Source organism: Zosterops lateralis (genome assembly GCF_965231275.1).
Source record: "Zosterops lateralis genome assembly, chromosome: 1".
NCBI classification, from domain to species: Eukaryota; Metazoa; Chordata; class Aves; order Passeriformes; family Zosteropidae; genus Zosterops; species Zosterops lateralis.
Window position 1 is genome coordinate 39,685,133 of NC_139762.1, and position 16,819 is coordinate 39,701,951.

At 43.0% G+C, this 16,819-nt stretch overlaps 1 protein-coding gene across 3 annotated transcripts; it reads left to right on the plus strand.

Moving 5' to 3' along the window:
- The first annotated feature begins 22 nt into the window (after window positions 1–22).
- On the plus strand, window positions 23–5,650 carry RPL15 (ribosomal protein L15). 3 transcript variants are annotated; one of them, XM_083877917.1, is made up of 4 exons: window positions 23–111; window positions 1,515–1,698; window positions 3,045–3,181; window positions 5,294–5,650. In XM_083877917.1, exons 2-4 carry the CDS (start codon window positions 1,527–1,529, stop codon window positions 5,597–5,599), a joined length of 615 nt encoding a protein of 204 aa, XP_083734043.1. In that variant the 5' UTR covers window positions 23–111; window positions 1,515–1,526; the 3' UTR covers window positions 5,600–5,650. The 3 variants fall into 3 exon arrangements, with proteins under 3 accessions (XP_083734043.1, XP_083734044.1, XP_083734045.1); XM_083877918.1 differs by having other exon boundaries at window positions 42–111; window positions 1,518–1,698; XM_083877919.1 differs by lacking the exon at window positions 23–111 and adding an exon at window positions 407–428.
- The last annotated feature ends 11,169 nt before the right edge of the window (window positions 5,651–16,819 follow it).

Here is a 16,819-nt window from a genome sequence, read left to right on the forward strand (position 1 = left end):
CCCGCCGGACTACACTACCCATGAGGCACCGCTACCGCCGCCGGAAGTGCGCTGTGGCCCGAGGCGTTGTGGGAAGGAGGGCCTTTCCTTTCCGTCGCTGGGCGCCATCAGGTGAGGGCCGGTCCGCGCGCGGCCTTTCCCTCAATCCGCGCCCATCCCGGGATTCGAGCGCCCATCCGCCCGTCCCGCCGCCGCGCCCGCCCGGCTCCGGGTGGGATGGGGCTGCTCCTGCGGCGCGGAGCCTCCGGGAGGCCGGTGGAGGAGGGCCCGCGGACTGCGCCACGGCGGGGCGGGGAGGGCAGCGGGGCAGGCAGGGTGGCCCTGGCACACCACAGCGGGTGCGGGTCGGTGACAGGCGGCACGCCCTGGTTTGCTCCGGGTGTGCGGTTTGTTCGTGGGGCTTTTTTGTGCCATTAGGCCGTGAAAAGGTGGGGTGGCTGGGGATGGGAATGGATGAGCCATAGCTGGGCAGGCTCGAAAAAGAGGGGTATCCAAAATCATACATGAACTGTTTTTGGCGTGTTTTCAAATGTAAATAAAGTGAGCTGCGTGTATCTGATGGTGGGTTGAGTGATGCAGCTCAGGTGCACGTGCTGATTGCTGCAGATGTGGAAGGCCTCAGAGGGTTTTAGGAAAACAGAAGTAAACATGATGAAAAAATAAAGTAATATTTGATCTTTGAAATGCCTTCAAGTTTTAAGACATATTCATAAGCGGGAGTTTGTAATAATCATTGTTTCCTTAGGGACAAAATTTGACCTGTAGGAACGTTGTGTTGGTCCCTTGCTCTGCTGAGGTCAGTACAAGCTACCCCCGATGGTGCTCAGCAGAAACGATTTTTAAAAACTTTAAAAAACCCATTGGGCATCTGTGAAGGAAAACACAAATGTCAGCAGCAGTAGGACACTGACCTATGACATTTCTTTTTTGGTATGACACGGTCAGTATGCTCCATTTTACCTAAAGCCCAGTTTCAGTGGATGTGGAGGAAGGCCTTGTCTCCCCTGAGATGTGGGAGGCACCATGTGAATGGCTCTAAGGAAGCAAAAGTCCCAGTCCAGTTCATTCCTTAAGCAACTGTTAAACTTCCACCTACTAATAAAACTGTTGAGCTTTCACTTAAAAGTGAAACCTTACTGGAGTCAGAGTTAACAATAAAGGCCACACTCCTCATACTCCTGCAGTTCTGGATAGACTTGTATGTAAAACTCATTTCAGGTGTGAACTGCTGGGTTTGATCGTATCAGACATAGCACAACTGAAAATTGCTCAGCTGAGGAGTTTAACACTTAGGAATAAACAGAGAGGAAGAAAACTGCAGGGTGTGATGCTGAGGGTTGCCAGGTGTGATCCGTGTTCCCAGATGTGTCAGTGGTACAGAGAAGTGAGCACGAGTGCTCCCTGTCTGTCAGTGCTGTTCCATCTGGGGTTTGGTGCAGTGCCGCTGTTGGAGGATGTTCAAGCTGGGAATTGTTCCTGGTGCCCTGTTTTCACCTAGCTCTCTCTCCCTGCAGCAGCAGACAGCCATGGGTGCCTACAAGTACATCCAGGAGCTGTGGAGGAAGAAGCAGTCGGACGTGATGCGGTTCCTGCTGCGCGTGCGCTGCTGGCAGTACCGGCAGCTGTCGGCCCTGCACCGCGCCCCGCGCCCCACGCGCCCCGACAAGGCCCGCAGGCTGGGATACAAGGCCAAGCAAGGTAATGCCACCGCAGGGGAAGGCCCTGTGCCTCGCTGCCCAGTGACAGTGGCTTCCTGCAGTGACAGCAGAATGACAAAATCCGAAACTGAAGTGTCCCCTAATAAACTGAAGTGTCCTGCACGAAATGAACAGAATATCGTACATGTCCTCACTTGGTAGCAGTGCCCACAGCCTAGAATCTTAACTTCACCAAATTTTACATCTGTGCCTTCTGTTGCTCTTCTGGCAGGTGAAGATCAAGTGGGCTTTGGCCTCAATTTTTGTTCTTGTGCAGTGTTAGTGCCAAAGAATTGAGCAGGACTTTTAGTGTCCTGGGTTTGAGGGATTTCCTTTCTCTGCCCAAGTTCTGTCATGTGTTACTTTGACTTTTTTCAGGTGACTAAACTGCACCTTGAAAAGAGCTGCAAGAGATTTGGATAGAGACTTGCACAAGAGCACATAGTGACAGGACAGGGGGAAATGGCTTGAAACTGAAGGAGTAGGTTTAGATTAGATATTAGGAAAAGACTCTTTACTGTGTGGGTAGTGAGGCACTGGAACAGATTGCCCAGAGGAGCTGTGAATACCCCATCCCTGGCAGTGTCCAAGGCCAGGTTCAGTGGAGCTCTAAGCAAACTAGTGTGGTGAGGGTTGTCCCTGCCCATGGCAGGGGAGTTGGAACTGGGTGATCTTTAATGTTCCTTCCAACCCAGGCCATACTCTGTATTACAGCTGCAGGCCCTTGGGCGGGGTGATGGAGTTTGTACTGTCAGTGAAAAACAGTTACTGCTCAGGGAAGGAAATGGGAAAAGTGGCCATCCAGGCGTGTAACTTCTAGAAATCCAGTTTAAAACCCAATGTGTTTATTCACAAATAAAGTAAAACGCTAAGACTTGACACTTCTGTTAATGCTTCTCTAGTTTCTTCATTTCTCAGTGACCAGTTTTCAGCAGGGTTTATGGATGGCTTGTGCTTCAGTGCTTTGTGAGTGCTGCCATCTGAATTGTGCTGTTTGAGTAGTGAGTGGTTTTGCTGGGCGGGTTTTTTGGTAGGTTTTTAATGATTGTATGACAATGTAGCTATAGCTGATCTTAGTTGGTTTGCGACTACATAGTGAAAAGGCACCATAAGCTCTGGTTTGGAATGCAAAAAATAGTTTTGTCAGGATACCACTTTCCTTACTCAGTTGTAATGAAAATAAAAACATCTTGTACTGTCTACCTCGAGTTGTAAATTTTGGTAAAAATTGATATAATGACTTTGTATTGCAGCATTTCATGTAAATTTTGGGGGATTGGAAATGCAGTACAGGGGTGAAAGCTGCTGCTAGAGTTGCTCTAGTTCCTAAGTCACCATTTGTTTCAGGTTATGTTATCTACCGTGTCCGCGTTCGCCGCGGTGGCCGCAAACGCCCAGTCCCGAAAGGTGCCACCTATGGCAAACCTGTGCATCATGGTGTTAACCAGCTCAAGTTTGCCCGGAGTCTTCAGTCTGTAGCAGAGGTGAGTATTTTGGTTATTGCCCACAAGTTTGGGTTGGAAAGTTTCAATCCGTAAAAGGTGAAAATATTCAGAGACAAAAAATACAAAACCAAACCAGCTGCATTGTTAGTAAGTTGTTAGTAAGATTTTGAATAATGGTGGCAGGAAAGCAGCAGGATGTCTTGAAAAGCTCTATTGGGACAATAAAAAAACTATTCAGACTTTAAAAATGGAGTCTATGGGAACCATTTGAGTGGTTTAGTGAAGTTCATACTTCTAAAGAATGCCACAGTATTTGTTACGAAAAACACGTAACTAGTCCAAGCCACGGTAAAATAAAGAGTTAGGCATGAGAAATAAGAACTTGCATGGGCTAACGTGTCTACAGTTGTCAGCAAATCCCACTCCTGTGTTCCCTGCCACATGGTGTGGATCACCAGCTGTAGGTGATGGTCCTTTCACAAAGTACACTTAAGTTCCTGTCTTAAAGCCTCTAGGACCTGTTTGTGTAGTAGTAGTGCTGCACAGAACGTTTAGCTGAAGCAGGGGTTGAAGGCATTGTGCTGGACCTTCTGCTTCTTCATAAAAAACTGGTACCTCACAAGCACACAGGTTGCTGGTTAACTTATTTTTAAGTGAGCTCTTGTTACTGAAATACTCAAAATGTAAACTTTGATTTGATGAGATCTTGTAAGTTTCATTTTTGTCACAGTTGTAGTCTGGAAGAGATAGAGTTCTCACCTTTACAAAAAAAAAGCCTTTTTCAGTGGGTTAGAGTTAATACCATGCTGCATTCTCAAATGAGACATTGTGGAAGAAGGGGAAGTGTCATTGCCTTTCCATCTTGAAGCAGAAGACTTTTCTGGTCTCAGGACTTTGAAAATATTGCTGAGTGACTCTGCAAGTTGAATATGGTGGGATTTTCGTGGGGTTTTTTTCAGGGAAAAAATATATATGAGACGTGCTTATTTGAAAGACACACAGGTGATAGTTTGAGTTAAAAATTCTATTCTGTTTTCAGTGTTCGTGGCATTCTCTTCATATGTGTTCTTCCTGTGTTCTACCTGATGGCTAATCATGTGCTCACTTATGACAACTATGGAAGAGGTTATTTGCCCTCAGTTTTAGCTTGAAATTTTCTGAATCTGACACAGTCTTTCCAAGAGACTTACATTTTTCAGATTACAGAAATGCAAAGCCTCAGTTGGAGCTCCCATAATTGAATAGAAGCTGGTCAAGAGTGATGTTCTAATATTTCATACAGGTGTTGCTCTGACATTAGAATAAAAGGACTTGAAAATATGTTATTCAAGATAAAATATGTTATAAATGTGCAAAATATGCAAAAATAATCAAGGGCTGTTTAGGGAAGCCTGTAGCAATAGGTTAAGATCACATTGGGGAAGAAGATGAACGGGGTCCATTGGTTCATGCTTCCCCGTGATGATGATAAAGTCCTATAATTAAACACATTTAGTGTGTTTGAAATAAGGAGCATTCTTGACAGGAGAGGCCGATTGAATTGCATAATTTCTATTTTCTGCTTTGTTTTGTTTTCTAAACTAAGATTGTGTCTTCCTAACCACAAGTGAGGATAGGAAAAACCAGCACTAATATGCAAGCAGTGGTACAAAGATTTGTTACATCAGCTATTCCTTTACTCCTGCCAGTGCAGGCTTACTCTGTGCAGAAATTTCTTTCTCCCCTGTAGCTTTGGATGCACGAATTAATCAGTCTTTCATAACTTCCCACAAAAGATTGTTCCATGACCCCAAGTGCAACTCGTGCTCTTCATCTTCATGTTGAAGTTATTTTTAACATTGTGTATTTACTGACTGGGTGCTTCTGTGTACACAGAGTTCTTTCTTTTGTCAACCAAGCACCTTCCTGCTTGTGGTCTTTAAAACCTGTTTCATGCAGGAATCCAAAGAGCCTTTTTTTTCTTGTAACACAGCATTCTTCTCATCTGTAACTTCTCTTGCACTTTTGCAGTTGGAAGGGGATGAGTTTTTATAGGAAAAGAGGTTGTTCTAGGGAAAATTGAAATTTTATGTTTGAGTTAGTGATCTTTCTGCATGAAGACTGCCCTGCACCCATGGTTTTACAGCCTGTTGCATTCATTTTCTCCTCTAGGAACGTGCTGGCCGTCACTGTGGGGCTCTGAGAGTCTTGAACTCGTACTGGGTGGGTGAAGATTCCACTTACAAGTTCTTTGAAGTGATCCTGATCGATCCCTTCCACAAGACCATCAGGCGGAACCCCGACACCCAATGGATCACCAAGCCCGTCCACAAGCACAGGGAGATGCGCGGGCTGACGTCGGCCGGGCGCAAGAGCCGCGGGCTGGGCAAGGGCCACAAGTTCCACCACACCATCGGCGGCTCGCGCCGCGCCGCCTGGAGAAGGCGCAACACCCTGCAGCTGCACCGCTACCGCTAGTGCTTGTAAACGTGCCCGCCTAATAAAGATTGTGCAGGTTGTTACATTTAACCGTGCTTCTGCTGCTTCTTGGATAAGCGTACGGTTCTCCAGGACTTCAGGTGTTCCCGTATTTTGACAGGCTTTTAAAAGTGTTATTTGGTACTTGTGGAGATTGTAGGCCCTGAGTATAGAGTTCGGTTCACTTTTGATAACATAGAAGGACGTGTGCAATGGATGTTGAACCCCACGTTCTTTTTTCTCTTGGTCTGAGTTTATTTAGTCACTGTTTGTAGGTTGGGGTCTCTTTGTCCTGTGCTTGAACTGAAGGTTAGCTTTGATCCTGTGCAATGAGATGTAAACTGAAAGTGCTCATTTCTTTTTTTATAAGTGATCAAATACTAATGGCTATTTTATTTTTCAAGTTCTGTTTTTTTTGTACTACTTCAGTGTCAAACCAGCTCTTGGGCCTCTCAACTACAAACATTGTCTAAATCAACTAAGCACAGAGTGGGAGGGTAAAGGTTGCTCTTTTGATTGCAGTGCGCAGTATTAAAAATGTGGGCACATCGCAAAGGATAAGGTTTGAGGCTGAATAATAAAATACTGATTGTAGAGTAGGTATTATTTCATTTGTCAAGCTTGAGGTGGGACAGTTTCTTAAACCTTCCTTTTGATACTAGAACAGAAAACATGTCTCTGTGTAAGAGCTGCATTCTGATTTACTCTGCATGGTTAGGTGGTAGAAATAACCACATTTGGATAACAGTTATAGATGAATACGTTTAGACTACTTTTTGTGAAATCACAGTTTGACCTTTTCAGCATGAAGTCAGTTTGCACATAAAGGCTGAGAGATTAAATGCAGTTCCTGGTAGCAGCTTCCACAGATTCTGTACTATATGCATTAGGTGGTGATAGGAAAAGAGGTTGATAAAAGACCCAAGAAGTAGCTGTGTCTTCCTGGAACTTCAGGTTGGGATGTGGAATGCTTTTTTTTCTTCCCGAGACTTAAAACATGTCAAGATTTTCCCTTCAACTGAGAAATTCACTTAATACTCCAGTTAAGGTTCTTACAGGAGGGTGGTAGTCTGAAGAAGAGACATTTTGGCCGTGTGTTCTCAAAGCCAGGAAGAAGAGCTCAAAACATATCATCAAAGGCGATTCTTTGATTATATGTTTTGTTTGATTCAAACAAGAAAAATGCAAAATTAAAAAGTGTTAAAGCTATCTGCTCTAAAGAATTCTAAGGAGATTTTTTTAGCCTTTCTTTTGAAGTATCACTAGTGTTCTTGAAAGGTAGTGCTGTGATGCTGTAGGACAGAAAGTAGAAGTTCCTCAGAGCAAATTTGATGATTGAGGTCTCTGCTGAGCAGGGAGGGGTTATTGCAGATATAAAGCTAATCTGTCTGGTTTGTAGATTTAAACAGTTTCAGGTAGTGCCAGTATGGCCAGTGTGTCCATTCCTTTGGAATTTCTTTTGTCTGCTTGAGCAACATGGTCTAGAAAAAAGTATCCCTGCCCACGTTAGGGGATTTGGAACTAGATGATCTTTAGGTTCCTTTAAGCCAAATTTTATGATTTTTTAAAGGCAACAACTTCAAGATTGATGATAGTGTAGTAGGGTTTGTTAAGCTGTTTGGGACCCTTGCCATTGATGGGGAAGGTGACAGCAGGTGATGGGCCAGTCAACACTAATGCTGTGTCCTTTGCCAGCATGCAAACCTTGCAGCGCGTGGCAAGTGTCTTCAATGGGACCTGCCTTAGGCTGGCCCTTGTGGTCCTGGAATTCTTCAAACTTTAAAATAAGGGGGAAAATACTATCCCCTCTGAAGTTTATTGAAAACTGCTGATGGCAGTGTATCTAAAAGGGCATAGAATCGAGACCAGTGAAAGAATTTGAAACAGATGCTGGTGACTTCAGAGGATGTTCTGGGTATGTGCAGCTCATTCCAAGTCTTTGAGAAGTCAGATTGCCTTAGTGTCTGTCCACACTGGAAGTGTCTCACACTCTTCAACAGGATTTTGAGTTTGAAGGGACATTGCTGTGCAGAATTTATGTGAAGCGGAAAGACAAATTATGTTTTATTAAAGTCTTTACTTTAAAAAGGCAAAACATTGGGAAAAACATTTTTGTTCGGGGTTGGTTTGGGAAGTCAGGGTTAGAGAGAGGTTATGTGATCTCTGCCTTTCCTACTTGATTCTTGAACCTGTTGTGCAAGTTCAAGAGATTGCAAGTATTCTGTGTTCCTTAAGATTGTGGTAGAAACCAGTCATCTGAGACAGTCCTAGTGAGAGGCTGTAACTTGAGTTCAACCCTCCCAAGACACCAAGGGTCTGCCTGAAACAGGGTCACTAAGCTGTAGCTGAAGGAGGGCAGGGGGAGGGAAGAGGAAGCTTCAGGAATTTCACTAGGCAAATCTATTGAGACATAGAGAAATCTAGTAATCTGTTTCCGAGCCATCTACTTGGCTCTGTTTGCAGGACTGATCATTTCTCAGTCTGAGCAGGCATGTTTTGGATGTAATTAAAAGAGCTGTCTGGCTTCTAGGCAAGACAAAATGAATACCACAGTTAAACTGCAGAGAAATGGGGCTGTACAGTACCAGCCTGGTTCAGCCTGGTTTTAGGTGCTGTTGAAAATAGTTGACTGCAAGCTTTTATTAGGCTGTATTTCACTTATGTGTCAGTTGCCTAGATTAACTAATCACTCAGCTTTTGGTACAAGGTGAAGACCTGGCAAGGGCACTATTTCTGTCCCAAAGGGTAGGATGTGTAAAAACAGATTGTGTGATTTAGGATGTTCTTTAAATAAGTAAATAGTCAACTCCCTTCCACATAGCTAATAGAAGTGGTCATTACTTGGCAACACTAGCTAGGCTGAAAGGTAAGGACTCACTAATCAGCAGCGAGTGTAATTGTTTCCTTGCTTTGTCTCAGAAGCATTGGGAATCTCTGTTAGGCAGCTGGGAAAGGGACACTGGCATGATGCCTGTGAAAGGCACAGATGCTGGTGGAGGAGGCAGTTGGCTCCTTCCGTGCAGCAGAAGGTCATGGAATTTCACTGGTGATTTTTGTGGGGGCCTTAGAATGAAGTAATTAGCGATGGAGGAGAGTTCTAGCTTGACTTTCTCACTTATCTCTGTCCTTGTAATGCAGCAGTTGTTCGCTAGCCTTGACCCAGTAGAGAAAAGTGACTGCCTGTGAAGAGTTCTGTACCGCTAATGAATTAAAAAGCTAGGCTCTAAAAATAGAGCCTGTTTCCTACTCTATTATCTACTCACTTTCCAAGCTGGGAAAAAACCACCATATTTTTGTACATCTCTTTTCCAGCAGACACAAGTCTAGTTTGCAGAGTATCAAGCCAAAATACTCAGAGTGATGAAAACACGGCTGCAGCCGCAAAAAAACCCAATTTAGAATTGAATTAGATGCTCTTTTGTGGGGCTTTGAGCAACCACCAACTTTTTGATCCAATCCTTTTAAAGTAATTGTTTGAAACGTAAAGCTGTATGAAAGGATGGAGAGCCTGTAGGTTGTTCTGTTTATGTGTCAAGGTTCTGAATCAGCTTCAATTTTATAATTACACACAGAATGTTTAGGTTGCAGAGCCTCGCTCCCTACAGTTAGGAAGTGTCTGAGCTACACTGCTTACACAACCTTTAATTCAGTGGCTATCCTGCTCTTACCTAATGGGCCAGAAGAGGCAAAGCCAGGACTGGAACCCAGTTCTTCTGGACCCCTTGTCACTGCCTGAAATTTAAGAGAGCATGCTTTTCTTTGGTATCAAATGGTGTTCAATGACATAATTAAAGGCTCTTATTGTAATGAAGATGACATTCAATCTCATTAAATACTGTCATCCCTCCATCATTCAGGGAAATGGAGAGCAGGAGTATCCTGGAGATCAGAGAGCAGATGAGTGATTAAATTAGGCCTGGCTCTGATAAGACCAATGCTGGCTGACATTGCTCTCTCAAATAGCAAGTACCCCTGCAGTCTGTATCTCCTTGCACAAGAGCAGCCAAGGAATGCCTCTGGGCCCAAGTTGGTTGTCCATGGGCAAGTTGAGGAGTTTCCTTGGAAATACAGGAATGGAGAGGCACATCAAAAGGGAAAAAAAAACAAAAAAACAAAAACAAAAACAAAACAGAGGATAAATAATAATAAAAAAAAGAGGACAAGTAAGCTGGTTTTCAGTGGGGCTTGTTAGTACCCTGGTGCTGCTCAGTGAGGTAGAGGTGGGTACAGCTGGCGAGGTCTGTGTGGGGCAGTGCCCACTGTATAAACGTGGATGAATGAACCTACAGCTCCTCAGAATAGCACCACCTGTGTCTCTGGTATCAATCTGCTTCCCTGAAACACCAGGCAGAAACACACTGAGAGCAGGAGGACAGTTCTCAATTGGTGCTGTGAAATCAATGTCCTGTGTCCAGTGCTCAAGCCCTTCATGTCCCAGGCCTTGTCACCCGGCTGCGTGTCAATGGAGCAGCAGGCAGAGACCAAGACCCTGTTAACTCTGCACTGTGTTCACAAGTGTAACGAAAATGAGTCGTCATCCCCTGAGAGCTCATCCACCAAGCAGAGGAAGTAGCTCATTAGTCCAGTGTTCACTCATTCATTTATTCATACAGTTTTCTTGCAGCATTGTTTTTCTGTGACTAACAAGCAATTATTTGAACCCTTTCCTTGTATGAGAATCGCGGCCCTTCAACTCATCCGCTCTTACAATCCACCTGCCTCTCTCACGGGTTTCATGATTAGTCAGATAAGTTTAGATAGCAAGTTATGCAACCTTTATAAATTATGTATTTTGAGCTTTGTGTTTTCAGTTCTTTCAGAGCCATATATAAAAATAATGTTTAATAAGTTGCTTTGTTTGCAAAAACGTTTGGAAAACGTTTTGCCAAGGCACAGTTAAACAAGGTCATAGTGAACCTTTTAAGCAAAAGAGAAAGTTTTGTATTATTTTCACTTTGCAGCTTGCTGCTACAGGTGTTGGTGGACAAAATCTGCTTAAGACCTTTTTTACAGTAAAGACACAAAGTAAGATTCAGCTACACAGGAAAAGTCAGTGTGCAAGTAAAAGTACCTTTCATGAGATTTTTTTTTAAATAGAGTTATTGAAAATACTTGATTCAATTGGCTCTGTTGAATCTGTGGAATTTAGTCCAGTCTTAATCTAAGTAGTTTTATTTCTGATAGATGCCTGTAGTCCTTTCTTAAGCGGTAGAGACTAAAAACCCATATGAGCTAATAGTAAGATACTAAGGTTTTCATTTTAGACCAATGATTTGTGCTGGGAAGGTGATTGCTGTCCATTGTAAGCACCAGTTTTAAAGCAATAGTTATACCATATCAATGGGAAACACAAAATAAGTTACTGTAAGTTACACTGAAAACCCAACTCTAAGGTTTATGATTTATGTTGCCAAGAAGGAAAACAGCAATGAAAACACCATGAAAAACTGAATCACTATTCTGACTCCTGAGGCTAAATGAAAATCTCCAGTATAGTTGTTACTTTCATTGGCTAGTTTAATAAAAAATATGAGAATCATAAAACTATGTAAAGCATATGGCATACATGAGTTCTGTTTTCTCCAGTGATGGCCCCAACTGTTTAGAACTGAAAACTTCAAAATGCTTCTCTAACAAACAATGTCACCTTCTAGTAGGTGCCATTCTGACAACATTCTGAAATTTTAACCTATTTTGAGAAAACAATAATACTAAAATAAGAAAACTTTTGAACATGAATAATTCTGTTAGCCAAATTATGACAGTGTTGAAATGAACCAGTGATATGAAACTTGATGGTTTTCACAGATTCTCCAAATTGTCCTAAAATCACGTTAATTGCATTACAGCTTGAGCATTGAATTGTATGGTACTTTCATAGGAAGCTTTTAATAGCACCAAAGGCTGGAGCAATTTTATCCTATGCAGGGACTCAGAGAACCAGGGTAGTGACTGCCTTCCATCTTTCCCCATTTTGGCCCACCCTGAAGTGGTAACCCTGGAGCAGCTCTTTCAGCATTCACCAGCCAACCCAAGCTGACCCATCTCATTTCTCCTGGGTTTATTCACAGCTCTGTGCAACAGGCTACTGCTTGCTGCTGACTCGGTTCTTTTATTGTTGTTGTTATTCAATAGGAGATTGCCTAAGTTGTAGTTGTTTGGTTTGTAAAAGATGAGCAGCTCAGCTTCTTGTGCCAATGCTGTTGTCACAAGAGCTGATGCTGACTGACTGTCAGGCACAAGGAGGAGCAGAAGTGGGAGAGCAGCGGGTCTGAGCTGGCCAGCTCTGAGGGGGAGGCTTCCTAATTCCAGGACAGACATAGTGTAGTGTGTCCTGCTGGGATCTGTGGCCCAGCACTGAATTAAGACTTGGCATTGCCTCAAAGGGAAATAAGAAAAAAAAGAAGTGAATGGCCATGCAGGGCCAGCCCAGAGGCCCAATGGGGACAGTGCCTGTTTTTGACAGGGACCAGTGATGGGCATTTGGAAAAAGGCTGGTGAGCGTGGAGCAAGTCCAGCTCCACGAGTAGCATCTCCAGTTTTCTGAAGTGCAGGGTAAGGATTTCCTCACACTGTGGTTGCCCTCGTGGCAGCAGCCACCCAGGACAGCTGCAAGCTGTGACATCCAGCTCTGGCTGGGAACTCCCACAGGGCTTCTGGCTCAGCAGGTGCACGGGCTGGATCCGTGTGCAGGATGGCATCTGAAGGTAGATAAAGAGAAAATTATTGCCTTGACTCATAAGTGCCTCCTGTAATTTGAAATGGGAAGTGGAAATACAGCCTGTTTTGATGGTCTGCTCCTGGAAGCTCACTGAACCAGAGACTTTCCAGATGACTCAGAGCAAGATGGTTGTTTGTGAGAACTGCTGTATCAAGGATTTGGCAGGATTATATAACAAGCAGTTATCCTTCACCCCTGACAATGTGTCTTCTTTGTGAGACTGATGCTTACAATTCACCAAAGTTGTGAAACAGCAACAAAACAAAATGGCAAGTGGCTGGAGGCATCTTCAGGATGTAGCTGAGCTCCTGCCTGGAACAGATCTATAATTTGTTTCTAGGCATTGCACTCCAGTTCAGGAAAACATGATAAAATTTCACTGCTAGCCTCCTGATGCCACCCATTCCTTTGCAGTGGTCCTGTTTAGGTTGTGTTTACCATAGTGTACCTCACTCTATTTAACAGGAGCACTAAAACTAGTTGTGGAGAATGGACCTCTTTCTTTGCTAAGGCCCAGAGAGTGAATTCCTTGGGAACTGGAGCAAGGCTGGCTTATTTTGTGTGCTTGAATTTTGCTATGTCTCTTTAAGTGCCCCTCCTGGAAATAATTGCACTGGATTGAGCTTTGGTGAAAATTGTCAGTGTTTGTAGATGAAGGTTAAGATGATCCTTTCTAGGATGTACTCTCCCAACCCAGAGAAAAAAAACAACAAACACCCCCACACAAGAAAACTCTGCCAAACAAACAAACAGAACAAACAAACAAAATGAAGAGCCAGAAGAAACAGGAATGGTCCTTTTTGTCAATGTCTAATATCAACTTTTGAAGAAGATAATTGATTGTGTCAGGGAATTCTAAGAGTATTTTCAGTCCTTGGAACTGTGTTTGAAACTAATTAACTCTGTTCCAGCCAAAACCAGCACAAGACCCAAACTGGGAATTGCGTTTATTTGCTGATGTTCATGTAACAAGAGATTAAGTGACCATGATGATTTTATTAAAACTGCAAGTGCCTCACCAGGAGGTTTTGTTGATTTGCCTGTGATCACTAGAAGGAATGAGAGAATTGGCTTCCTTCCCTCTTATTTGTAATGGTTTAGAGCAGAAAGTTCTTACTCTGACTTAATGCAGAGAGCCAGTTTTGCTGCATGTGAAGCTGGTAGCTGAATCTGACTAAATGCACGTCTGCCTTTATTCACAAGGCTGATAATATCCAGCTCTGTTTCCATCCTGTCAGATACAAATGGTCCTTTAGTAGGAATATTGTTGTGTCAGGAGTAATCTGGGCAAGTCGCTGAGGCATAACACAGTCAGACCCAAGATTCAGGACAGCCAGAGAGGTCAGCATTTCCACTGCTTGTACAAGTGCCAAAACTGCAAGTGCAGATTAGTTTGGATACACAGCAATGTCTGTACCCAGAGATATCCCACCAACATACTTCTAAGACCCTACAAATATAATTTGGATCTCATGCTGGTGTTTTGGGATTACACCCTTCTGCTTTCAATAGAGTTATTCCAGATCTGGAATCTGAGTTATTTTAAGAAGCGTTGTGTACTTGCAAATGCCTCAGGTTTGTTTCTAGTAAGCTTTCACTCTTGCTACCAATGCCTTGCAAAGGGTTTTATGAGAGAAACTCCATTTGTTTTAATAGTTAAGTTTTTATTGCTGGAAGCAATTTTCTTTAGTGTAACATTTCAGGAGCCCTTTATGGTTAGCGATATTTCATTGAATGCCTGAAGATTGAGACCTAATGCATGACTTTATCATGTATAAAGCTTATTATCTGACATAATTTGGTGCATAGCAGGCTTATTTATTTAAAAGGTCACACAATCATATTTCACCCCTGGTAATGGCATTTTTATCCATTTAATAGGTTTATCCTAAAGCATATTTATTCCTAATGCATTTTATTCAGAAGCCAGTTAATAACTTTAACTCTTTAGACTCTTAGCAGAATACAGAAGCCCGCTTTTCAGAACAAGAGTTTGACCAGTTGGGCCTAATCCAGCAGCACACAAGGTCCGATACAGGGTCTCATGCATCATCTTTTGATTCAACTCACCACCTTGAAGCTGTAAGTCATCTTTTGGCCTCCAAGTTAGCCAGGATGAGACAATAATCAGGGGAAAAAACACTGTGCTCAGTAGAGCCTGGAACTGTCTTCGTCCTTGAACTGCCAGCTATCCTTTGGGTAGTCACAGGTAATAAGTCTCAGGGCCAAAATATGTTTTGGTTTATTTCCAAGAGAATTTTTTTCAGATTTGACTATAGTTGTCTTTGTTTTGCCTGTATGTAAAAGGCAGTTCTCACTGTCTGGGCCAATGTGCGGGGACCAATGGCATCTGTAATGAAAGCTGTTCATTTTCTACAAACTTGTGCTATTTAAGGCCCAGATGCAAGTCATGTTTGCCTCTGTTGGTGACTGAGCTGAGATTTCTCTGGAATTTTCCTTATAAAATACACCAGTAATCACCATAAGCTTGTGCTGCTGCAGAGGAGAGAAAAAAGGGTGATACATAAAACCTTGCAGGAGTTGGGGCTATCATTTCTGTCTATGTGTCCCCTTCATACAACCTGCAGAATTTCCCCAAAACAAGGAGAAGGCATCATTTGTATCTCTGCTTTTTCCAGGATGACCTTCATGTTTGTGTTGCACTACATCTCTCCAAGAATGAACATAGCTTACAAAGAGAAAAATCAAACTCGGTTTATGCTCTGGTGGTCTGGAGGGTTCAGGAGGGGAATGGTGGAGCTGAGCTATGAGAAGACTCCTGAAGCAATGGTTTTGATCTGGTGACAGCAGTGACACCACACCAAGGATGTCCTAGCCAGCACCATGTCACACAGTGCCAACGTGATTGCTGCCAGCTGCAGCTTAGCTAACTTCCTAGAGAGCATCACTGCTTTGAAATAAGGTGCTCTTCAGGACACTGTGATATAAAAGAGTTGGAAAGAGGCAGAGGAAAATACAAAACCCCAGACTTAGAAGGGTATTTATTACAAAAGACACCAGAGTGGGAAATGCACCTGCCCCTGAAGAGGTTTGGGTGGTGGGGAGAAGGGACTGGCAGCTGTCAGAGCAGGAGTTAGTTGTATGCTGACTGTGCCTTCAATACAACACTGCTGATGCCTTCTCCAAGACAGCATGATGTCAGAAATCACCTGTAGCTAAGCTGTGTGAGTCTTTTTCAGTGAAGGCAAAGAGTAGCTCCTTGTGCATCCTTTGCACTATCCATTCTGCTTCTCTCCCAAAAATCACATTTGGCCCAATCAAGCAGTATATATTCTCATCTTTGTCTTATTAGGTGATGATTTTATTTCTGGATAAATAGGTGATATACTGACAGATTAAGGAATTTACACCACAAAAAGGAAAAGGTGGGCAGTCATATTACTGCCATATAAAATAGGCTTAATTGACATAGAATTAATGCTTTGTCCTTCTAGACTAAAAGTCCAAATCATCACCTTCCATTATAATCTACAGGGGCAGATGAGGCTAGTGGTAATACATCACTATTGCATGAGGTTATTTCCCAACAATTTGACCAGCCGAGGCAACCAGTTGTATTAGCAAAGTATGTGAAGAAAAGCATGCATGCAATAACGCTGGCTAAGAGAAAAAAGTTGCAGGGTTATGTGCTTCAGGCTATAAACTGACTGCTAACGAGCTTAATCAGGAAGAGAGTTACCCTATGGGTAAGTTAGTATATGACTGTCTATGATGAGCTTTTATATCTTCCTCTAAGGCTCTGATACCGAGAGACAGGATGTGAGTGCAAGGGGATGGTTTGTGAGCCACATCCTCTGGTTGGTTATACTTAGCTCTGTGACTGCACCACTCCCAATACCTAAGCTAGCTGCATTTGTGTCATGTAGGCATGCCATTAATGGGAAGCTTTAAATTATTCTATATTTAGCTTTTGCTTCTTCCTAAAGCATTCTGCACACATTCAGCCTATGAGGGGATGTGATGACAAGCTAAAGACCTCTGGGACCTCCTTATCAGGATTTCTCTTTGACAGAGGGAAAAAAAAAAAAAAGTACCAACTGAAAGAGTTAGAGATATATATGTTAAATAGAAATGGAGAAAAAGTAGGGCAGGGGGTCAGAAAACACTGTGTAGGGCTTGACCCAAGCTGACTCTAATCGATAGAAAAATTTCCACTGGTTTCCAGAGGCTAAGATTAGTTAGATGAGTTATGGCTATTTATATCATTTAATGTACTAAAGAAGTCACAGTTACAGCTATCTTTATAAAGACTTTTAGAGGGCAGTATTTAAGTAGTAACTGTAGATAGCAAGTGAATGTTTGCTTTAAAGAAACTGGAAATGCAGGCATGGGGTTGGTATCAGTTGCCTCACCTAAGAGAAGCGTACTTGTATGAACTAGTTCCATCTGCAGTTGTGGAGCGCAAATTATTCAGGAGAGACACATTACTGAGGGTTTCAGGAGGTTCTCATCACACAGGCTGAGTAGAAGGAAAAAGA